Source organism: Orbicella franksi, chromosome 11 (assembly GCF_964199315.1).
Source record: "Orbicella franksi chromosome 11, jaOrbFran1.1, whole genome shotgun sequence".
Classification (NCBI taxonomy): domain Eukaryota; kingdom Metazoa; phylum Cnidaria; class Anthozoa; order Scleractinia; family Merulinidae; genus Orbicella; species Orbicella franksi.
Window position 1 is genome coordinate 26,410,184 of NC_138155.1, and position 24,078 is coordinate 26,434,261.

The following is a 24,078-nucleotide window of genomic DNA, read 5'->3' on the forward strand; positions in this document are numbered from 1 at the left end:
ATTCAGCAGAAGTCTGTGATTCTTCGTGAAATTATTCATGACCATGCATTGATGACAGCGCCTTCTTACAGCCTCGACCGCTGTAATATGTGCATGGCTTGGGCTTCAGGCTGCCAGTTGTTTTGTACGACTACCTTTTAAAGTGTTGGTTGTACACAATTTTCGCACTGATCGTCCCAGTAACAAAGGAATAGTGAACGTTTTCACATTTATCAGAACGTTATGAGCCGCCATTAATACGAGCGAAGTGGCACTGGTCCACGGTAGTTTATAGTTGTATTCAATGGAAGGCTTTATCAAAATATTTCGTTTTTCTACTTTGGCTATGGAAGAACTGCTGAAGTGAACAAAATTTCAAGTATGTATTCGTGATCTCTACTGATCATAACATGATATTGAAAGTCTTTATGGTATCTAAAGTTGTTCCTTTGAAAAGAATTCTCCTTTATGAGTTTATATACAAGTTATTTTTGGCTTGATCACTCTAGCGACGATCGCCATTTTAGTTTGATGATTGCATAGTAGTGGCAGGCAGCACTTTGCGGTCAATGCTGCTAGGAATCGTGTTTTGTGAAAACCATCTATCAAACACACTGTACATACTCTTAGAACTCTATGTTACAAATATTCTGCTAGACATTCAGAAAGTTTCTTTCCTACAAGGTCAGAATGAATGTATCACATTGCGTGACGCCTTAAAATTTCGGTGTAAAGATTATTATATTGAAATGCCTCATAATAAGTTGTAACGTTGCAGGGTGTCTTCACAGAATAATTATTCGGCGAAGAGTTGGTTCTTTACTTTGTTGATACACGATTTGCTTACATTTTGAAAACAACCTGTCCCGTTAAGAGGTGAATTATTCCTTCACCTGAAAGCTTAGAATGCTGTAAACAAATATTCATTCAACATTAAAAAAATCTGAGTTGTCGGCATATGATTTTTCTACATTTTGAAAACAGCCTGCCCATGATGACGAGGTGAATTAGTCCTTCACGTAAAAGCTTAGAATATCGTAAACAAATTCAACACATCCCAACATTTGGGCAAATTAGGTTTATATTTCGTAACTTGAAAATTAAGGTTTGCAAAAAAACATACGCAAGTCCGCTTAGGAGTAGTCCAAATAATCAACTTACTATTCCACGATTGTTGTAGTATCACAATTTCATTTCCCAGGGGTAAGAGCTAGTTTAATAACGTTTAAAAGCAGCAATCGCATCCCAAACTTCTTGATCGTCTGCTTTTTCGCGTGGATCGAATCCGATTGACAGCGGGGCACAGAGTCTAATTTTAATTAGCTTACCCTGGAGGTGTGTTCGAGGGCGCGCTCTATTATAATTTGTATGAAACAAAATGCAAATTCGCATAACCAGTGACTGTTTTCTTTCTTGTACTATCTATAACATTGTAAGCCATCCTCTTTTCTTGACTTATCATCTGGGTTTTGCTATTTATCTTTTTGTATTCGAGTTTACACCACTATATAATTTTGAACATTGGTTTAGATTGCTCTCAGCTACACTATTTCACAAGGTATAAGCCCACGTAAAACATTACAGGCCAAAGCAAAACCTGTGTAATATACAGATATTAATGTAAAGAGGATCCGGGCATCAGGTTTTATTGGTTTTTAGAAGTTTTTCTCGCTGAAAAAAAAAGTGTTACGTATCCGGTACTATTAGACTTTCTCAGTCCTTTGTGGTGTGTTCCTTTACCTCGCGAGTCTTCACACTCGGGATTGGAGCGTCGCGGACATTTCTCTTGATCCAATCGAACCGGCTCAACTTTCGCAGCTCCGCTTGTGGAGTCTAGGTAATGAGCTGAATTTTACAACACTTCAACCGAGTTTTCAAGCCTTATCATCCAGTGACTACCTCCAAAACTCTGAATTGATACAACAAAACTTCAAAATTATGAAGACGCTTTCAAAATTGAATATTCTACCGCTACCAAGGCCATAAATAAACTATAAAATCGAACAAAAGAGGCAGTAAATCGAGGAACAAAACGCTCAAACACTTACGGTATCATATACAATGGAATCAGAATTTCGTTGACAGGTAAATAATAAAAACGTATACAGTTAACTCACATACACACCTCATGGTACAGCCTGTACAAAATCTATGTTCACAATCGGTTGCAATTGCATCTTGAGGCTCCGAAGGGCAAATTACGCATTTGTTGTCACTAAATTCCATTGTAGTTGAATAAAATCCACGGAGAGAGGAAAGTGTTCTGCTTTAGGGTAAATACTTCAGTCCAGGTTTTGAATAAAAAGGGAAATGGTCCACTACACCGGCGCTATGAGCGTGTATAACTACTAATATCTGCAAAGTTGCCCTACATGTTGATCTTTCGACTGACTTTTTATCCAATCAAATCGCGTGGAAAAATATTTTGTTTTCCTCACAATTCACATCACGTGATTTTGATCAAACCGGATGTAATTTGTGGCGTTACTTGACAAATCAGTTTTCATTAGGCCTAGACAGATCATCAAACTGCGGCAAGTGTCGTATTCCGTTTCCACTTGTTCTTTTGGAAAACTTTAACTTGAAGAGTGTTTTTCGACAACAGATGAAAGCTGGCTTTATCCAGCAGAAGTCTGTGATTCTTTTTGGAATTATTCATAACCATGCATTGATGCCAGCGCATTCTTACAGCCTTGACCGCTGGTAACATGTGCATGGCTTGGGCTTCGGGACGCCAGTTGTTTCATACAAAAGTTAAGTGTTGGTTTCGACAATTTTCGCACTGATCGTCGCAGTAACAGAGGAATAATGAACGTTTTTCCATTTGTCAGCGACACCATGAGCCGCCATTAATACGAGCCAAGTAGCAAATGTCCACGGTGGTTTGTAGTTGTGTTCGATGGAAGGCTTTATCAAAGCGTTTCGCTTTTCTACTTTGGCTATGGAAGAACTGCTGAAGTGAACAAAGTTTCAAGTATGTATGCAATATCTCTACTGATTATGCCGTGATATTGAAAGTCTTTATGGTATCTAAAGTTGTTGCTTTGAAAATAATTCTCAGCTATCAGTTTGTTTACAAGTTATTTTTGGCTTGATTACTCCAGCGACGATCGCCAAATTTAAATTTAATTTGATGATTTTATAATAGTGGCAGACAGCACTTTGCGGCCAATACTGTAAGTGCTACAAATAGTGTTTTGTAAACCATCTATGAAACACACTGTGCATGCTCTTACAATTCTATGTTACAAATCTTCAGCTAGACATTCAGTAAATTTCTTTCCTACAAGGTCAGAATGAATGCATCACAGTGCGTGACGCCTTAATAAAATTTGTCCTAAAGATAATTCTTGAAATGCTTCATAACAAGTTTTAACGTTGCAGGGTGTCTTAACAGAATAATGATTCCGCGGCGGAGAGTTGGTTCTTTGCTTTGTCGATACACGATTTGCTTACATTTTGAAAACAGCCTGCCGCATTAAGATGTGAGTGATTCCCTCTCTAGAAAGCTTAGAATGTTGTAAACAAAATACATATTCAGTATGAAACCAACATTTGGAAAGTTTAGGTTTATGTTTTTTATCATAAAAGTAAGGTGTCAAAACTGAAGGTACTACGCAAGTCCACTTAGGACCATTCTAAATAATCAACGGATATTTAAAGATCAGTCTATAATTACTGACAGTTTATGTTAAGTGTCTTGCCAAAAAATAGTTAAGTTGTTTGTTTGTCATTGAGTTCGCTTCACGAACAACATAACTTTTCCAATCCAGTCAGTTTAGTTTACATGATCTTAGTTCGAATTTTAAATTCCCTGAATCCCTAAGGAACCCTAATTTACATCCTCTAATTTGAAGTCAACTTGCAGAGTGCACTGAATCCAGAACTGGAGTCACTAATATCTTAGGTGAAATAAATATTTTTCTAACTTTAGGCATTGTGGTGATCTGAAATCTTGGCTATCTAGGTGAAAGTCCAAAAGGTACGTCTGATTCTTTAAATATCTCAAAGGGTAGAACATTACATTGTCAAAGAAAATAATTCCAAGATTAATTGTACTATCACAACTGATTGTCTGCTTATTCGTGTGGATCAAATCAGATTGACAGCGGGACACAAAGCCCAATTTGAATTGCCTTACACTAGAGGTGTTTTCGGAGGCGGCGGCAGTTTTGAGTACTGAGTTTCGTAGCCTGCGAACACAGACGGATTTCCAGCTTTTTCCTGTCATTGGATAACAAATCTTGAAGATTCGGTTGAAGTGTTGTAACATTTAGCCCATTACCTAAGCTTCCCACAACTGGAGCTGCGAAAGCCGAGCTCAGAACGAGAGAAATATCCACAACGCTCAAAAGCCTACCGCGGAGTAACAATGAGGTCATGCTGAAATTAACATCACGTAAACAGCGATCCTACTCACCACAATTTTGCACAAAAGACGCGTTATAACCGGCCTCATTTTCTCTTGAAATGAAATATTACGGATGTGAGTAAATATTGAAAACAGGCTGCGAATAGAACCGCGAATTACATTGTCCCGAATTATCACAAAGGCTACTCATGAAAAGTTTACACCAATAATTTTTAGAACAAGGTGAATGAATTGCATCAGATTTCCGTTGATAAAGTTCCTCGGCTTTTTTGCTTGTTGACTGGTCGATTCTAACATTTGCTGCCAAATGGTCAAGTTAGTTGAAAATACAATCTCAAAGTTAAATGTTTACATTTTTTGTACCAAACAGGCAACTCTCTCAAATCGCTGATTTCGAATCATTTTTTCCGGCTTGATGCTCAGACGTAAAAATATAAAAATACCCGTTGTCCTGATAGTCCACTTTGATATTGAACAATGATCCTGCTCGCTGCTTCATGTGAACTTACTAATATTTTTAAGTTTCAGTTTTGTGTCAATCATCATGTACACTTCAGAGCATACTCATTCAGTGCTCCAAGAGTCAGATCAGACTCAGTGAACATAAGATCAACAAATTGAGCTGGAATGTTTGTATTTTCGCAGATTATGGTTTACGTGATCTTGTTTCGGCGATTGTTTTCATTTCCTGAATTTGACAAACCAAAAGATCTCCTAATCTGCAGTCTACTCAGTTTAGAGTGTGGAGAATTGAGAATTGGTCAGCCATGTTTGAAGTGAAATATCTTTTTAACTATTATGAAATCATGGAAAAAAGGGTCCCCATAGAAAACGTTTCTCAATCTTCGTAATCTTCAAAAACTTAAACGAAACAGCTAAAGAAACGAAATCCAAGATTGATGAAGTATCACACAGCAAGAGCTACCGTTTCCATGGCGTGACTTGCAAGTCGAGCTAAGGCCCGGGTGGAAACCGGAGAAATGCCCGCGACATTTAAAACTCGAGTGCGAAGAATGCGAGGAAGAGAACCACAAGTCTGAGCTACCTACAACAGCATTATGCCGAAATCGATGCTGCAATCATGTTGTTGTGTCGCGCTCCAATAAACAGCAAACCAAGTCAAACAATATTTCAAACAGGCAAATTGAGATATTACTGATATGTGTCACGGATAATAAATCATGTTGCACGTCTTCAAGACAAAAAACCTTGCCAGCCAAATGCTCAAAATTATATAGTAGCGACGGTGAAAAAACGAGTAAGAAAAAGATGGCATACGGGTCGATAGTTCGAAATTAGAATTTCGTCGACACCCAACTAATTCAAAAGTTTGACTCGGTTTACTCGAATTGGCTTTGAAAAATGACTATTCAAACGCTGCACGACTTTCTGTACTAACTTAAAATCGAATTAAAAAAAGGCAGGGAAAACAAAATAAAGAAAAAATGGAATCGGAACCTCGTAAACAACACACTCGTATGCAGAAATGGTCTATTGTTCCGGCTCAACATCTCACTTTGAGCAAAAATGAATAGGCTTTTGTTCTTGGTAGCCCTCAGAGACTTCGTCCGAAGCCAAGCCTAAATCGTCGCCGTTGTTCGCAAAACTTTCGGCACAACAATTAAGCTGCACTTGAATGAACTCAATTTTAGTTAACAAATCTAGAACGGTGGAGTCGTGATTCACAAAAAATACGTTGAGAGTAAAGCGAAAATTATGAAAGAGCGGAGAAACGCTACGCAAAATTCTGATAGAATTAGCACATTCAAAGTCATACCTCATCAGGCAGTCTTTACAGAACCTATGTCCACAAGTTGTCTGGTGTACGGGCTCTCGAAGCTCTAAATAGCAAATAGCGCATTTGTCGTCGTTTAATTCCAATGCCGTTGAATAAAATCCGGGGATGCTGGAAGGTATTTTCCCGTAAGAGCCCATATTTTTGAATTGAAGGGAAATATATACTCCAAGCGGACCAGCTCTTGTTCACGCCAACGAAGTTGATCAATAATTTATTCACGGTCAAGCGCGAAACTTTCAAAAATTTAGAAAATTGAAACCTTGTTATTTATAATACTCCGGAAGTTCATGGCTTTAAAGAAATTCCCACCAATCAGTGGCGTAGGTATTGTAACACCTACGCCAAAGGGTAAATCGAAAGCGGTTGTATCAATTTTCCCAGAAATGTTTAAAGAGCGAATCGAAAGTGGATGTATTTTGTAGGGTCACTTGAGAAAACAATTTTAATCAGGCCTAGAGGGATCATCAAATTGCGGTGACTAAAATTGCGGTGTCTTGTTCCGTTTCCAGTTATTTGTTCTTTTGGACTGATACCTTTAACACGAAGAATGTTTTTCGAAAACTGAAGATAGCTGGTTTTATCCAGCAGAAGTACGTGATTCTTCGAAGAATTATTCGTGACCAAAATGCTCAAAATTATACAGTAGCGATGGTGAAAAAACGAGTAAGAAAAAGACGGCTTAAGGGATCGATAGCCTGAAATTTGAATTTTGTCGACACCGAACTAATTCAAAAGTTTGACTCGGTTGACGGCACTCGAATTGGCTTTGAAAAATGAATATTCAAAAGCTGCAGGACTTTCTGTACCAACCTAAAATCGAATTCAAAAAAGTCAGGAAAAAATAAAGAAAAAATGGAATCGGAACCTCGTAAACAACACACTATTCTAAACTAATTAAAAATTCTGATACCGGTAACTCATTCAAATCGTACCTCATCATACAGTCTCTACAGAATCTATGTCCGCAAGTTTTCTGTAGTACGGGTTCTCGAAGCTCTAAATAGCAAATAGCACATTTGTCGTCGTTTAATTCCAATGCCGCTGAATAAAATCCGGGAATGCTGGAAGGTATTTTCCCGTAGGAGCCCATATTTTTAAATTGTAGGGAAATATATACTTCAAGCGGACCAGCTCGTGTTCACGCTAACGTCGTGGCCCCTAATGATTATTTTACGCTTATTGTTCTTGCTATTTATACTACTCCACAATTTCTAGATAGACAGACCTATTGATCATCGCTCGGAGAATCTACCAATCAGTTGCATAGGTATTACAATGTAAACATTGTAATGGAGATGGCGCGCGTTTGACAGAATGAGGTCGGAAACCAATATTAGGAAACGTGGTACATGCTGAATATTTGCCAACTGGTTCTTTAGCCCTGTCATTATCGTTCGGAGAATCTACCAATCAGTTGCGTAGGTATTACAATGTAAACATTGTAATGGAGATGGCGCGCGTTTGACAGAATGAGGTCGGAAACCAATATTTGGAAACGTGGTACATGCTAAATATTTGCCAACTGGTTCTTTAGCCCTGTCATTATCGCTCGGAGAATCTACCAATCAGTTGCGTAGGTATTACAATGTAAACATTGTAATGGAGATGGCGCGCGTTTGACAGAATGAGGTCGGAAACCAATATTTGGAAACATGGTACATGCTGAATATTTGCCAACTGGTTCTTTAGCCCTGTCATTATCGCTCGGAGAATCTACCAATCAGTTGCACTAGGCTGATTAACTAGCTGAACATTCTTCCTAGGTGTTTGTTTACAGACCGACTGACTGACTTTATCTAGCTAAAATTGTCCTAGTGAAAACACATTAACAATGTAGGCATTGTAATGGAGATGGCGCTGGCTTTATCCAGCTACAAGTTGTTTCTGGCTTGATCACTCTAGGGTGACCTTTGTAATCAAACATTCCCAAAATGTATTTTTAGAGAGCCAATCGAAACCGGGTGTATTTTGTGACGTTACTTCACAAGCAATTTTAATCAGGTCTAGACAGATCATCAAATTGTTTTGATGCCTTGCGGCGTTGTCGCATTCAGTTCCCAGTTATTTGCTCTACTCGAATCTTTCACAATTGTTCTTCGACCAAAAATGAAAGCTCCATCTTTCGGGCAAATCTCTGTGATTCTTCGTGGAATCATTGATGACCATTGACGCCAGCGCCTTTTCTATCAAGCATCTTTAACAACCGTGACCGCTGATATTATGTGCATGGCTAGGAACACCCAGCTAGCAGATGTTTTATACGGGACTAACTTTGAAAGTATTGGTTGTGGACAACTGTGGCACTGATCATCGCAGTATAAAAGGAATAGTCAACGTTTTCGCATTTGTGAGCGACATCACGAGTCGCCATTAATACGAGCAAAGTGGCAATGGTTGAATTCGCTTATGATTCGATCGAAGACTTCATCAAAATATTCATGAGTCGCTTTTCTACTTTGGGAGTTTTTGACAGCAACAAACAACGCTCTGGTAGAACTTCTGAAGAGGACAAACATTCAAGTATGTATTTCCATGCTTTTTAATGACTATAACATGCTATTAAATGTTTTAAGCTTATCTACTCTGAATAGTTCTTTTTAAAAGACCTTAGTGACAAGAATGTAAACATACGGATGTTTTTAGTTTGATCTTGCGACATTGGTCTGATTTATGACATAGATCGCAGCCAATTAATAATCGCCCTTGTTAGGACTTCTTCGTGAAACAAATACCCATCTATTGAACATCGAGCTAAGTGCTCTAACAACGCCATGTTGCTTATCTGCAGCTAGAAGCAATTGCGTTTCTGTGTGAACGGAATGAATTCCTTTCATTGTGTAACGGTTCACCTGATAAATTTTCATCGTAAACAAAACTGTTGAAATGTATCATTTCACACTGAGTTTTTAAGTAATAAGCTGCAAGATCGTTGCATAACGTTTCAGCAGAATTATTCAGTCGAGAGTCAAATACGTGTTGTTGTTTTTTTCTGTCCAACATTTTGAACTGACCGCCAGCCTGCCCTATGAATGGGGCACTTCTTCCCTCACGTAAAATACTCGCTGGAGGTTTCAATAAGTCTTTCCGTCGAAATTCTTAAAACAATTGCGAGATCAGTCAATATTTAAAGATCAGTCAATAATTAATGCTAGTTTATGTCTAAGCATCTTGCCAAGTTTTAGTCACAAGTTTTAGTCTGATCACACTCTGACTAAGTTTAAAAAAATAACCATTGTTTATTTTTGTTATTGAGTTTGCTTCACGAAATACATAAATTTTCCCATATTCCAGTCAGTTAAGTTAACATGATCTTACAGTTCGACTTTTAGATTCCCTGAATCCGAAAGGAACCCTAATTTACATCTTGTAATTTGGAGTCAACGTTTAGAGTTCACTGGATTCAGAACTGGTCAGTAATATCTGAAGTGAAATAATATTTTGAACTATAGGCATTGTGGTAATACTGGAATCGTGGCTATCTAGGTAAAAGTCGAAAGAGGACGTTTGTTCATACTACTCTTCAAAGAACTCAAAGCCGTAGAACATTCGGGTGTCAAAGAAAAAAATTCCAATATTGATTTACTATCAAGACTTCATTTTCCACGAAACAGAGAGAGAGTTCAGTAACGTTTAGAATCATGATCAACAGCAATATATCTTTGCAATCACAGTAAGTAATTGACTCAGTTAATTGTGTGCTTATTTGTGTGGATCGAATCAGATTGACAGCGGGACACAGAGCCCGATTTTAATTGGCTTATACTGGAGGTGTGTTCGGAGGCGGCGGCAGTTTTGTATTAAATTGCAAAATTAAAAATTTTCAATTGTCTCGTAGCCTGCGAACACAGACGGATTTCCAGCTTTTGCCCTTCGTAGGATAACAAATCTTGAATATTTGGTTGAAGTGTTGTAACATTAGCTCATTACCTAAGCTTCCCACCAGTGGAGCTGCGAAGCTCCGAATAAGAGAAATATCCACGACGTTCAAAACCCTAGAGCGGAGTAGCACCGATGTCATGCTGAGATTAACATCACATAAACAGCAATCCTAGTCTCAATCATCTTGCACAAAAGACGCATTATAACCGGCCTCATTTTCTCTTGAAGTAAAATATTACGGATATGAGTAGATTTTAAAAACAGACTGCGAATAACAACGCGAATTACATTGTCGCAAATTATCACGAAAAGCTGCACATGAAAAGTTTACATCAATAATTTTTACAACAAGGTGAATGAATTGCATCAGATTTTCGTTTGTAAATTTCCTCGGCTTATTTGCTTGTTGACTGGTCGATTCTAACATTTGCTGCCAAATGGTCAAGTTAGTTGAAAATACAAACTCAAACTTAAATCTTTACACTTTAAGTTTTTGTACCAGACAGGCAACTCTCTCAAAACGCTGATTTCGTATGATTTTTTTACCGGATTGACGCTCACACATATCAATATAAAATACCCGTTGTCCTGATAGTCCACTTTGATATTGAACAATGATCCTGCTCGCTGCTTCAAGTGAACTTAGATTCTTACTAATATTTCTAATATTCAGTTTTGTGTCAATCATCATGTACATTTCAGAGCATACTCATCCAGTGCTCCAAGAGTCAGATCAGACTCGGTGAACATGAGATCAACAAATTCAGCTGGAATATGTATTTTTGCAGTTTATGGTTTACATGATCTTGTTTCGATTGTTTTGATTTCCTGAATTTGGCAAAACAAAACATCCCCTAATTTGCAGTCTACTCAGTTTAGAGTGTACAGAATTGAGAATTGGTCAGTCATATCTGAAGTGAAATATCTTTTCAACTATCGTCAAATCATGGAAAAAAAGTCCTCGTAGAAAACGTTTTTCAGTCACCATAGTCTTCAAAGAACTTAAAAGAAACAGCTGAAGGAACAAATTCCAATATTGATGTACAAGAACTCCATTGTAGTTTAAAAACGTTTCAGTTGCGTGACTTACAAGTCGAGCCGCGACCCGGGTTGGAAAAAGAGAAATTTCCGCGACATTTTATAACTTGAGTGCGAAAAATGCGAGGAAAAAAGACTACCTAGAACAGCACTGTGCCGAAATCGATGCTGCGATCATGTTGTCGTGTCGCGCTCCCATAAACAGCAAACCAAGTCACACAATATAATTGCGATGTTACAGATATACGTCACGGTTAAAAATCATCGCGCTCATTTTCAAGCCAAAACACTTGCGAAAACCTATATGAGAGCAGTACTCAAACTTATACAGTAGCGACGATAAAAAAACAAGAAAGAAACAGATGGCTTACGTGATCGATAGTCCGAAATTGGAATTTTGTAGACACCAAACGCTAAAGTTTGACTCGGTTCTGACAAATGAATATTCAAACTCTACACGACTTCCTATACTAACGTAAAATCAAATTTCAAACAAGTCAAGAAAGAAAATGAAGACAAAATGGAATCGGAATTTCGTAAACAACACACTATTCTAAACTTTAAGAATTCTGATACTGTTAGCTGATTAAAAATCGTACGTCATCATACAGTCTCTACAGAATCTATGTCCACAAGTTGTCTGCAGTACGGGCTCTCGAAGCTCTAAATAGCAAATAGCGCATTTGTCGTTTAATTCCTCTGCGGCTGAATTAAATCCACGGATGCTTGAAGCTCCGTTCCTATTGGAGTATGGTTGCCGAAAAGTAGCATAATTTGACAAAAAAATATTTTCATTCGGTAAACGACACATTTTTATTTGCTAAAAATATTTTCATTCGATAAATGACATATTTTTATTCGCTAAAAATATTTTCATTCGACAAATGACATATTTTTATTCGCTAAAATAATTTTCATTCGATAAATGACATATTTTTATTCGCTAAAAATATTTTCATTCGATAAATGACATATTTTTATTCGTTAAAATATTTTTATTGGATAAATGACATATTTTTATTCGCTAAAAATATTTTCATTCGATAAATGACATATTTTTATTCGCTAAAAATATTTTCATTTGATAAATGACATATTTTTATTCGTTAAAAATATTTTCATTCGATAAAAATATATTTGTTCGATAAAACCATTTCCATGCTCCTTTTTGCATTCGATAAAAACCATTTTTATTCGATGTGTTTTTCATTTGATAAAAATATGCTTTCGATAAAGTCACGTGACCCAAGGAGGCATGGCCACAAAGCATTACGGCACGGTTACAAAGCTTCCCGCCATCGGCCATTTTATGTTGTCAAAATGCAGAGGATGGATGGAAGCATGGAATTAAATCGCTCGATCATACGGAGTGAAGTGAGGCAGGCCATCAGTGAGTACTTTGCCACCAGAAATACTGGCTGCACCGAGTGAGTGCCAATGTAGTAATTTTCAAATTATACCTTAAATAAACAAATAAACAGTCACCCGTCACAAAAAGCCTTTGAGAAGAGTCCACTCTTAACAAACTAATGCTCAAGGAAAACGCTGATATCAATGCAAAAAACACTACACTGTGAACACGAGAGATTAGACGTGAAATCCTGGCACATGTACAGATCTAAACGCTACTAACCACAAAGGCAAGGCTTCCTCTCCTTTTATCCTGTAATAGACTTGAAGGCCTGATACATTTCTGTTGATTGTCACTCAAACACCTGAGGAAACCTGAGACGTTGGATAAATTAAAAAGCTAGTTGTTTTAACTTTAATTAAAAAAAACATTTATGTTTAGGTGTTTAGCAAAGATGACCTGGAGGAACTCACCGCCGATGACAGAGAGAAATTGGAAGAAAAGATTGTAAGCCATGGTCTCAGTGATGTGCCACTTACCAAGCTGAACAAGGACAGAGCAATCAAAGACATTATGACAACAGAGGTTATCATCACAAGGACCCTGGCAATGGACTCTTTTTTTTAAAGGACTTCAGACCGTATGGAATTAGGAAGAATACTGCGGGAAAACTCAAGCATTTCTAAGGAAGTGTTTCCAACCAAAGATGACGTTGACATTGATGCAACTATGGTGAATGAACGCATGAGGACAGGTATTTATGGTGAACATGACACCAGGTCTGCAGAACAGAAGTTAGCATGTGAATGGTTCTACAAATTCATTGATGAACCATCTTCCCTGAAAGGTTAGATATTGCCAAGAGTTAGTGAAGTGCACTGCATGACAGCATACATGTAAAATGTGAAGCTTAATATTAGATGAACAAAGCAATTTTTATTCATAAAACAACGTATTTCCAACAAATTTCCTTAATAAGAAATAAATAACACAGCTTACTATGCCCTTCTTCAATTTGCACATGTACAGCACTTGCGGCAGTGTATTTCATTTTCATTCCGTTTTTGGTCAAGTATTTTTGTCTTTTCCACAGGATTTAGATGGATAAACCAATTATTATATTTGTCTCTGTTTTAGTTATTTTCAGTGGTAAGTCTGCTGAAATCTTCCAATGTCCATAGCAACTGAATGTATGCTTTTATATCCCAGTAGGTGTTTATTGTGAAATATGATTTTATTTCAGATGAAAACACAGGCAAGTCTTTTGTGAAAACCCTGGTAAGGTTTATTTCTGGTAGTACCCAGTTGCACTCCCACGATCAGTTTGAAGTGACATACAACAGTGACCCTTCCAAGAAACTACTTGAAGCCAGCACCTGTTTTTCTACTATTTCTCTACCAGTAGCCCTCAGTTGCTATGAGGATTTCAAGCAATCTTGCCTAACAAGTCTCCTTTATGGTGGTGAAGGCTTTGGCAAACTTTTATTGACATCTTAAAAACCAAGGAAAATATTAACAAACTGTTTTGGTTTTGGTTATTTAAAAAATGGAAATTATGATTGAATAAGTTGTTATTGGTGTTCCATATTAATGTTGATAACCACTTGATAAAGCATGCCTGTTCTAAGTTCTATTATAATTAAACAAGATGCCCGTTGGGTTAGTTTATGCATGTAGTTGTATCAAAGTTGTAACATTGAATCAATATTCCCTGTCATTGGTAAGTTTGTGGGCAATTAAGACAACTAAAAATATAAACTTAATGAAAATAATACTTCTAGTTACAAAGTATGCTCAGTTGAAACTGTTTACATAGAAAACCTGTATTAAAAGCTCCTGTTTTCATTTGAACTGAAAACACTCATGTTCAGTGGACTTTCTCAAGGCAAAACTGTTTCTTTATTGTAATGTTAGTTACTATTAGTGTTGCCATTGACAGGTGATACTTGAAATAAACTGTTACACTTTCTGCTCCTTTTTTCATACCCAACATTGATATTTTTTGATGGGAAATATCATGTACATGCTGGCTGTGGCTGGTACAAGAGTTTTAATGTGAGGTATATTCAGTCTGGACACCATTGAAAGCTTACTGTTTATATTGTTTTTCCCATCCCCCTTTCTGCTGCCAATGAGGCCTGTGGGAATTCATGAAAATGCATGAAAACAATGTTTATAGTAGATAAGTTGAGTCCCAACAACTGCCTTTTATTGTGGAAGAAAAAAAGCATAAACAAGGATTTCATTAAAATTAGCAAATGAATGCTTTCAGTCTAGTTTGAAAGGAAAACTACAGTAAAATTATCAACTTCGCTTAACATTGCTCAGAAACAGATGTAAATGTATGTGTTCTGTTTTAATTTTAGTCATCATTTAATTTTTGTGTAACCAGTTCTAAGTATCATTTATTGCTTCAATCATGTTCATTTACATAACAATTTTCAAACAAGAAAAAATTGAATTCAGTTTGGTTAAAAAATTATGTCAATCAAAAATGAATTTATTTTAAACTTGAACAATTGTAGTTAGAATTGCTCCTTTTTATTTCAAGATTGCTTTTAGCACATAAAACGTGCCTTTTCCAAATTTTAGAAGCCTGCATTATACAGTTGAAGAACTTCAGCATGTTGCTGGTCTGTTATATGACTTACAGGTTGTCAAAGGAAAATTCAAAGTTACTCAAGCAACTCACGGTAAGCCTCAAGGGCACTCAAATATATGTCTATACCAAAGCTGCCAGATTCAGCCATTGGATTAATTAGCTGTCTGAATTCTTCGAACAATTCTTCTGGGAAAGGATTCTCGATCTCTTCAACTTCAACAGATCCATGTTCCTCCAAAGGACATGGGCCCTCTGGGTCAGTACCATACCATTGCATCAGATCTTGGGTAATTGCCTCATTCTGCATTTGTCGATTAAGCATGCCATTGAACCACAGCTTCTCAGGTGACCAGTTGCGTGGAGTGAGAACTCTGCACTGTGTTCGCATCTATCCACTTTGAAGCTCTGTAATCGTGCCGTAATGCTTTGTGGCCATGCCTCCTTGGGTCATGTGACTTTATCGAAAGTACATTTTTATCAAATGAAAAAAGCATCGAATAAAAATAGTTTTTATCGAATGCAAAAAGGAGCATGGGAACGGTTTTATCGAACAAATATATTTTTATCGAATGAAAATATTTTTAACGAATAAAAATATGTAATTTATCGAATGAAAATATTTTTAACGAATAAAAATATGTAATTTATCAAATGAAAATATTTTTAGCGAATAAAAATTGTCATTCATCAAATGAAAATATTTTAACGAATAAAAATATGTCATTTATCGAATGAAAATATTTTAACAAATAAAAATATGTCATTTATCGAATGAAAATATTTTTAGCGAATAAAAATATGTCATTTATCGAATGAAAATATTTTTTGCGAATAAAAATATGTCATTTATCGAATCAAAATATTCTTAGCAAATAAAAATATGTCACTTATCGAATCAAAATATTTTTAGCGAATAAAAATATGTCATTTATCGAATCAAAATATTTTTAGCGAATAAAAATATGTCATTTACCGAATGAAAATATTTTTAGCCAATAAAAATATGTCATTTACCGAATGAAAATATTTTTTTGTCAAATTATGCTACTTTTCGGCAACCATATTGGAGTCCATATTTTAGAAATTTTAAATTGAACTGGCACGAAATTATAATCTCTCGATTAAAAGGAATGTATCCTTCAAGCGGAGAAGTGTACGAAGCAGCTCGAATAATTTGCTGCAATGTTGTTTTTGTTATTAATTGTACAGGAAATTAACCGCAACCATAAACGATCAATCAGGCCTCTTTCTTCTAAAACTCTACCAATCAGTTGAGAGTATGAGCACGTGCTTACACGGTGTAAGACATTCTTAGACGGTGAATGAAATAATAGTCTTGTGAGTCTCGATATGTTGTAACCTGACAAGGGGTGGTATCAAGGATTCGGGGAACGTCAGGGTTAGGGTGGGCTAACCTCTCGAAGCTCTAAATAGCAAATATCGCATTTGTCGTCGTTTAATTCCGCTGCGGCTGAATTAAATCCCCAGATGCTTCAGTCCATAGTTTAGAGGTTTTAAATTGAAGCACGAGATTATAATCTGTCGATTATATTTACGTAGCTCGAGTTCACATGAACGTCGAAGCTCGAATAATTAGCTGCAATGTCGTTTTTGTTATTAAATGTACAAGAAATTAACCGTGACCATAAAGCATCCAATCAGGCCTCTTTCTTCTAAAACTCTACCAATCAGTTGAGAGTATCATAACGAGCCAGACGTTATGCAGAATTAAAAGAAACTCAAATGCAGAATTAAAAGAAACTGACCTGTCGGCGACTATTATTGTTTGCATAGTTTTTTCTCGTGGACGGTTTCCCGCATTTTTCGATAGTGTCGAACTTGACATATCTATAAAAAGATAACCAATAGAAATGAAAGAAAATGTTGACACGCTTTGAGAGATTGATGCTTTGTGATTAACACTGCACAGTAATTTTGCATCAATGATACAGTTAGCTCATTCAAAATCGTACCTCATCATACAGTCTCCACAGAATCTATGTTCACAAGTTGTCTGCACTAAGGGCTCTCGAAGCTCTAAATAGCAAATAGCGCATTTGTCGTCGCTTAATTCCTCTGCGGCTGAACTAAATCCACGGATGCTTGAAGCTCTGTTCCTATTGGAGTCCATATTTTAGAGGTTTAAATTGACGCACGAGATTATAATCTCTCGATTGATATGAATATATACTCCAAGCGGAGCAGTGCACGTAGCTTGAGTTCACGCGAACGGTGCGTAGCTTTACCGCAGCGAAATTAAAGTTGTTTTTGGGATTTATACGAATATATATGGGATTTTAATTTGTACGAAAACATAACACGTGCATGACAATCGGTGACCATCCAATCGTCTACCTTTTATCTGAGAAGCTACCAATAAGATCAGCATGTAATTAACCAAACAATCCCAAAATGTATTTTTAGAGAGCGAATCGAACGTGGGTGTATCTTGTGACGTTACTTTAAAAAACAATTTTAATTATTTTTATAGGTCGACAGATCATCACATTGTTTTAATGCATCGCGGCGTTGTCGAATTCAGTTCCCAGTTATTTCTTCTTCTCGAATCTTTAACAAGTGTTCTTCGACCAAAAATGAAAGCTCCATCTTTCCGGCAAACCTCCGTGATTCTTCGTGTAATCATTGATGACCAATGACGCCAGCGCCTTTCTACCAAGCATCTTTAACAACCGTGACTGCTGATATTATGTGCATGGCTAGGAACACCCAGCTAGCAGATGTTTTCTGCGGGACTAACTTTTGAAGTGTTGGTTATGGACAACTGTGGCATTAATCGTCGCAGTGTAAAAGGAATAGTAAACGTTTTGGCATTTGTGAGCGACATCACGAGTCGCCATTAATACGAGCGATGTGACAAACGTCGATCATGGACGGTTGAATACGCTTGTGATTCGATCGAAGGCTTCATCAAAATATTTAGCTTTTCCACTCTGGGAGTTTTCACAGCAACAAACAATGCTCTGGTAGAACTTCTGAAGTAGACAAAGATTCAAGTATGTATTTCCATGCTTTTTAATGACTACAACATGATAGTAAATGTTTTAAGCTTATCTACTCTGAATAGTACTTTTTAAAAAAAGTTAGTAACAAGTTTGTAAACGGATGTTTTTAGCTGAGTGCTCTAACAACTTCATGTTGCATATCTGCAGCGAGAAGCAATTGCGTTCCTGTAACAACGGAATGAATACCTTTCATTGTGCAACGCTTCCCCCTGATAAATTCTCATTACAAACAAAACTGCTGAAATGCACCATTTCGAACTGATTTTTGAAGTAATAAGCTGCACGTTGCATTAAAATTTAGCAGAATTATTCCGTGAAGAGATATTCAAATCCATGTTGGTTTTTTTCTCTCTCTGTTTAACATTTTGAACTGACTGCAGCCTGCACTGTTAATGGGGCACTTATTCCCTCGCGTAAAATACTCGCTGGAGGCTCCAATAAGTCTTCCCATCGAAGTTCTTTAATAATTTCGACTGTGAATAAGCATCAAGAAGATGCTGAATTTATAGTATGCTCAATCTCGGGGAAATTCTTCAACTAGAAAACTTCTGGTATTTCCAAACAAACAGAGAACACTGGCTTCAATGTTTCCTGTTATGGCTCTGGTGGTATCCACAGAACCTGTCGTCAAGCAACTCACTTTGAATCAGTTCTAGCAAAACAAGAAACAACAAATACAATAGTCGTGGATGGGACTTAAGATACGCTTTGAACATTGTTTAGTTAAGCGAAAGTGGTGAACTTTCATTGAAACAGCTGAAACAAAAATGTGCGTTCGAGGCAACTTTCGCCGCAAGCTTGCGACTCGTCGATGTTTGATTTGATAATATGCATTAGTTGTACGCGGTTTTGTTTTTTAATATTTTCTATTTGTAGCTTCTGTGTCTACGGATTTTGTCAAGCATTTGTGGTTTCTTTGTTACTTCTCCTTGTGCTCTCTCTCTCAGAAGAATTATATTAAAGGGATCAAACTACTTTAGTGATTTCCTTGACTGGGTTCTCTTTGTAGAGACCTCGTGACTTGTTCCTTATGCAAACGTGCTGTATCAAGATTTTGAATCTGAACTAAGGGAGAGATATATATTAGAACATTCTTTGCCGTCTGAAAGATATGCACTAGTAGCAACGCACTTTCGCTCAAACTAAACACTGCATTGTCAATCTAGGTCATATCGAGAACGATGTTGGCATTTTTAAGATCGAGACTGGTATGTAACTAACTTTTGATACCTTTCAAATTTCAAGCTTAAGTCTAATTTTAGTTGAATTTACGAGTCAGATCGGTGTAATAATAATAAAAAAATTATTTAATAATAATAATAATAACTTTATTTAAGTGTCAGGGTAGGTATTTAGCTTACAGAAGCTAATTGGGGACACTACTACGTTACAATGTATTGAGATTTAAAATGTACAATTAAGAATACGAATTAAACTTAATTGGGTACACTAGGAATAAGTAAGAATAAATAATTATAAATAATATAAAAACTGTTTCTAAAATTACAAATACAGTATAATACAAGAGAGAAATAAAAATTGATATTTAAGTGAGTAGTTCAAGAATTAAGAAGTGCATATAAGGCAGTTTGAACACGCATCCTCGATTAGAGCACTGAGGTCTTTGTTTCTAATATTCTTTCTAAAGTTACCGATGGTCAGTCTATTTTTGTCAGTTACGCTCAGTTTTGACCAAAGGTAAGGACCAAGATATCTAATGGAGTGTTTTCCATAACGAACTGAAGAGAAACGAGGCAGATCGAAGTCAGCATTTCTAAGAGAATAGCCCTTATTCGAATTTCTAAAAATTTCCATTATGTAGTCAGGTACAAGGCCGTTTTTCACTTTGAACATTAGGATCGCGATATCCTGAAGACGTCTATTGTGAAGGGAGGGTAGCTTTGCACGACTTAGAAGAGCATCGTAGGTGTCTGTCTTGGAGTCAAAGATGATTCTTAGCGCACGTTCTTATACTCTTTCAAGCTTGCGCCTGTCAGAAGCTTTGCAGAAGTGCCAAACTGTGTGGCAGTATGTTAAATTAGGGATTATTGCAGTTAGATGTAAGTGGAGCTTAGTCTCACATGAAATGAGATTACGAAGTCTTGCTAACACACCCACTTTTTGGCTGGCCTTCTTGCATATGTCGCTAACGTGATCGCTGAAGGAGAGTTCGTCATCCATGTTTATTCCAAGTATCTTCAGGTTCCTCGTCGGTCTAATTTGTTGATCGTCAATTGTCATGGTACACGTATCCATTGCATTCTTGTCACCCTGTTGAGGTGTCATGACTAGAATTTGGTATTTGTTCGGATTAGCTTGGAGAAGGTTGGCCTTATACCATTGTGATACAGTTTTTGTTTCATTCTTGAGGGAGGAAGCAATAGATTCGACGCGTGTTCCATTGAAATATACCTGGTGGTCGTCAGCGTACATAAACAGATTGCTGGTACGCACGTGTAGAATAAATTCAAGTTTCAAGAGCAGTTTCGATTGTCCGACTAGTTTGACATGAACATTTTCTCTCATATTGACAGGAGAAAGGAGAAGTTGTCTGCAAATTCACCTCCAATTCGCCATCTGCCACTTCGACCGGTTAGGACTGTCTGCTAGTTGGAATTTATCGGAATTGGTCAGAATTGGACTGTACGTGGTTCTGTAATCGATTTCCCTCACCGACTCTTGCAAATCTTTTTAAATACATTCAAAGCTATTAAATCTGCTGTGAAATAACTCTCGAAAGTTGGCAGGATGAGGGTGCTATTCGATGCGTTTTTAGACTTGAAATACTAACCTCAATTCAAACTTAAGATAGACGACTTTAAGACTGCCATTTTACTCAAAATTCTCTGAACCAGTGATTCTCACAAATATTATATTTTGACATTTCAGTTATGTGTCAATCGTCTTGTACAGCTTTAAAGCAATCTTAGTCAGTGCTCCAAGAATCGGCAATGATTTACAATAATAATGCAATCAGTGAACATATTCAGCTGGAATATGTATTTTTGCAGTTTATGTTTTACATGATTTTGTTTCGATTTTTTGATTTCCTGAATTCGCCAACCGAAACATATTCCTTATTTGAGGTTTACTAGTAGAGTGCACAGAATTCAGAATTGGTCAGTCAAATTTGAAGTGGCATCATATTCTTTAAAGAAATTAAAAGAACATTCTGGTGCCAAAGAAAATATTTCCAAGTTTGATTTAGTATCACAGTCTCATTTCCCACGGGCAAGAGTCACAATTCAGTAACGTTTAGAATTTACAGCAATATGTCCAGTATCTAATTTGCTTATTGGTGTGGTCGAAACAGATCACAGCGGGACACAGAGCCCGAACTTAATTGTTTTTTTTTTTTTTTGTTACTGGAGGTGTGTTAGGAGGTGTATCAATAGTCTGACGAATAGGAATAAATTGCCGACAAAAATCAAAATATTTTTGCGTACTTAGACTTGCAAATCGAGCTGCGACATTTAAAACTAGCGTGCGAAGAACGCGATCGCCCGAGGAATACATACATACATGCATAAACTTTATTTCTATTCGGATTTTTAAATAGTACTGTTGCGCTAGTATCTCCGAAAGCACTTAACCATAAGATAGAAAAACTAAGCACATTTAAGTACATTTAAATGAAATTATATAAAAAATAATTCACAATGCCGGATCGTCTATTTGTTCTTAAATTCTTTGAGTTTGAGACTGCAACAGCAAAGTGCCGAAATCGATGCTGCGATCATGTTGTCGTGTCGCGTTCTCACGAACAGCAAACCAAGTCACAAAAAATTTCAAACTGGCAAACTGAGATATTACAATCGGATATGCGTCACGGCTAATTTGCGAAAACCAAATTGACAGCAGTCTCAGCCAAATGCTCAAAATTATGCGGTAACGACGGTGAAAAAACGAGTAGGGATCGGTAGTTCAAAATTGGAATTTTGTCGACACCAAATTAATCAAAAGTTTACCTTGGTTTTGAAAATGAATATTCAAACTCTACATGACTTTCTATACTAACGTAAAATCGAATTTAAAACAAGTCAAGAAAGAAAATGAAGTCAAAATGGAATCGGAACTTCGTAAATAACACACTATTCTAAACTCATTCAAAATCGTACCTCATCATACAGTCTCCACAGAATCTACGTTCACTAGTTGTCTGCACTAAGGGCTCTCGAAGCTCTAAATAGCAAACAGCGCATTTGTCGTCGTTTAATTCCTCTGCGGCTGAATTAAATCCGCGGATGCTTGAAGCTCCCTTCCTGTAGGAGTCCATATCGGAGGTTTAAAATTAAAGGGAATATATCCTCCAAACGGAGCAGCGTACGCAGCGCTAGTTCACTCGACGAGGCCGGCGTTTGATAAGTAGAAATTCCGTGGAAGTTTTGCTATTAATTGTCAACTCACGTGACCATCGGACGGACCATCGGTCATGGTAACCATCCAATCAGGCCTCTTTTCACGAGAATTTACATACGATACGCGTCGCAACGATTCCAATTTTTTCAATAAAAGTTTTCGAAGGAGCAGCTGTGTGTCACCAGTTAGCACGGGACAAAGCACGTGTGCAAGTCGTTTGACAGTTGATGAAAGGTGGCAACGAATCGAATCGAATCGGTGTAGTTTGTGGAGTTGCTTGACAAAACAATTTTAAATAGGCCTAGACAGATCATTGTCGCATTTACTTTCCAGTTATTTGTTCTTTTGGAAATCTTCAACATGAGGAGTGTTTTTCGACAACAGATGAAAGTTGACTTTAATCCAGCAGAAGCCTGTGATTCTTCGTGGAATTATTAGGGACCTTGTATTGCTACCAGCGCCTTCTTGCAGCCTCGACAGCTGGTAATTTGTGCATAACTTGAGCTTCGGTCTGCAAGTTGTTTTATACGACTACCTTCTGAAGTGTTGGTTGTAAACAATTTTCGCACTGATTGTCGCAGTAACAAACTGGGGAATAGTGAACGGTTTTCCATTTGTCAGCGACACCACGAGCCGCCATTAACACGAGCAAAGTGGCCAAGGTCCACGGTGGTTTATAGCTGTATTCGATGGAAGACTTTATCAAAACATTTCGTTTTTCTACTTTGGCTATGGAAGAACTGCTGAAGTGAACAAAGTTTCAAGTATGTATGCAATATCTCTACTGATTATGCCATGATATTGAGTCTTTATGGTATATAAAGTTGTTCCTTTGAAAAGAATTGGCCCAGCTATCAGTTTGTATACGAGTTATTTTTGGCTTGAACACTCTAGCGACGATCACCATTTAAATTTAGTTTAATGATTTCATAGTGATGGCAGGCAGCACTTGGCGGCCAATACTTCCTTGCTAGGAGTCACGTCTGTTAAAACCATCCATCAAACACACCATGCATGCTCCTACAACTCTATGTTACAAATCTTCAGCTAGAGATTCAGCAAATTTCCTTCCTACAAGGTCAGAATGAAGACATCACTGTGTTTGACGCCTTAATAAAATGTCGGCGTAAAGATAATTGTTGAGATGCTTCATAATAAGCTACAACGTTGCAGGGTGTTTTTACAGAACAGTTATTCAGCGGAAGGTTGGTTCTTTACTTTGTCGATGCACGATTTGCTTGCATTCTGAAAACAGCCTGCCCCATAAAGAGGTGAATTATTCCTTCACGTAAAAGCTTAGAATGTTGTAAACAAATTACATATTCAGTTTGTACCCAACATTAAGAAAATTTGGGTTTGTTTCGTAACATGAAAATTAAGGTGTCAAATCTGAACGTACAACGCAAGTCCGCTTAGGAGTAATCTAAATAATCAACGGAATAAAGATCAGTCAATAATTAGTGGTAGTCTATGTCTTACGATCTTGCCAAGTTTAGTCACAACTTTTAGTCTAATTGCTCTTTAAGTATCAAAAAAAAAAAAGTATTTTCTTTATGTTTGTCATCGAGTTCGCTTCACGAAGAACATAAATTTTCCAACATTCTAGTCAGTTTAGTTTACAGGATCTTAGTTCGAGTTTTAGATTCCCTGAATCCGAAAGGAACCCTAATTTACATC

General features: G+C 37.1%; 1 protein-coding gene and 2 long non-coding RNA genes across 6 annotated transcripts in view; 2 read left to right on the forward strand and 1 right to left on the reverse strand.

Moving 5' to 3' along the window:
- The first annotated feature begins 1,674 nt into the window (after positions 1-1,674).
- Positions 1,675-24,078, forward strand: part of LOC145460626 (uncharacterized) — a 104,392-nt gene continuing 81,988 nt past the window's right edge. Inside the window, exons 1-2 of the long non-coding RNA XR_014039872.1 lie at positions 1,675-3,464; positions 3,914-3,961. This is a non-coding gene — a long non-coding RNA (uncharacterized LOC145460626). The remainder of the gene's footprint in view (positions 3,465-3,913; positions 3,962-24,078) is intronic.
- On the forward strand, positions 8,590-15,717 carry LOC145460622 (uncharacterized). Of its 4 annotated transcripts, none has more exons than XM_081445498.1 (3): positions 8,590-8,669; positions 12,859-13,171; positions 13,661-15,634. In XM_081445498.1, the coding sequence occupies exons 2-3, from the start codon at positions 13,060-13,062 to the stop codon at positions 13,912-13,914; spliced, it is 366 nt and encodes a 121-aa protein (XP_081301624.1). In that variant the 5' UTR covers positions 8,590-8,669; positions 12,859-13,059; the 3' UTR covers positions 13,915-15,634. The 4 variants fall into 4 exon arrangements, with proteins under 4 accessions (XP_081301624.1, XP_081301621.1, XP_081301622.1 ...); XM_081445495.1 differs by having other exon boundaries at positions 12,859-13,264; positions 13,661-15,626; XM_081445496.1 differs by lacking the exon at positions 8,590-8,669 and adding an exon at positions 12,378-12,456 and having other exon boundaries at positions 12,859-13,264; positions 13,661-15,626.
- LOC145460627 (uncharacterized) overlaps positions 9,124-24,078 on the reverse strand; it is a 93,776-nt gene continuing 78,821 nt past the window's right edge. The window contains exon 3 of the long non-coding RNA XR_014039873.1: positions 9,124-10,681. This is a non-coding gene — a long non-coding RNA (uncharacterized LOC145460627). The remainder of the gene's footprint in view (positions 10,682-24,078) is intronic.

Coding starts and splice junctions, on each gene's coding strand:
- LOC145460622 (XM_081445495.1), top strand. CDS start 13,060: ATGGAATTAGGAAGAATACTGCGGGAAAACTCAAGCATTTCTAAGGAA. Junction 13,265..13,660: donor TGAACCATCTTCCCTGAAAG/GTTAGATATTGC, acceptor ATTTTATTTCAG/ATGAAAACACAGGCAAGTCT.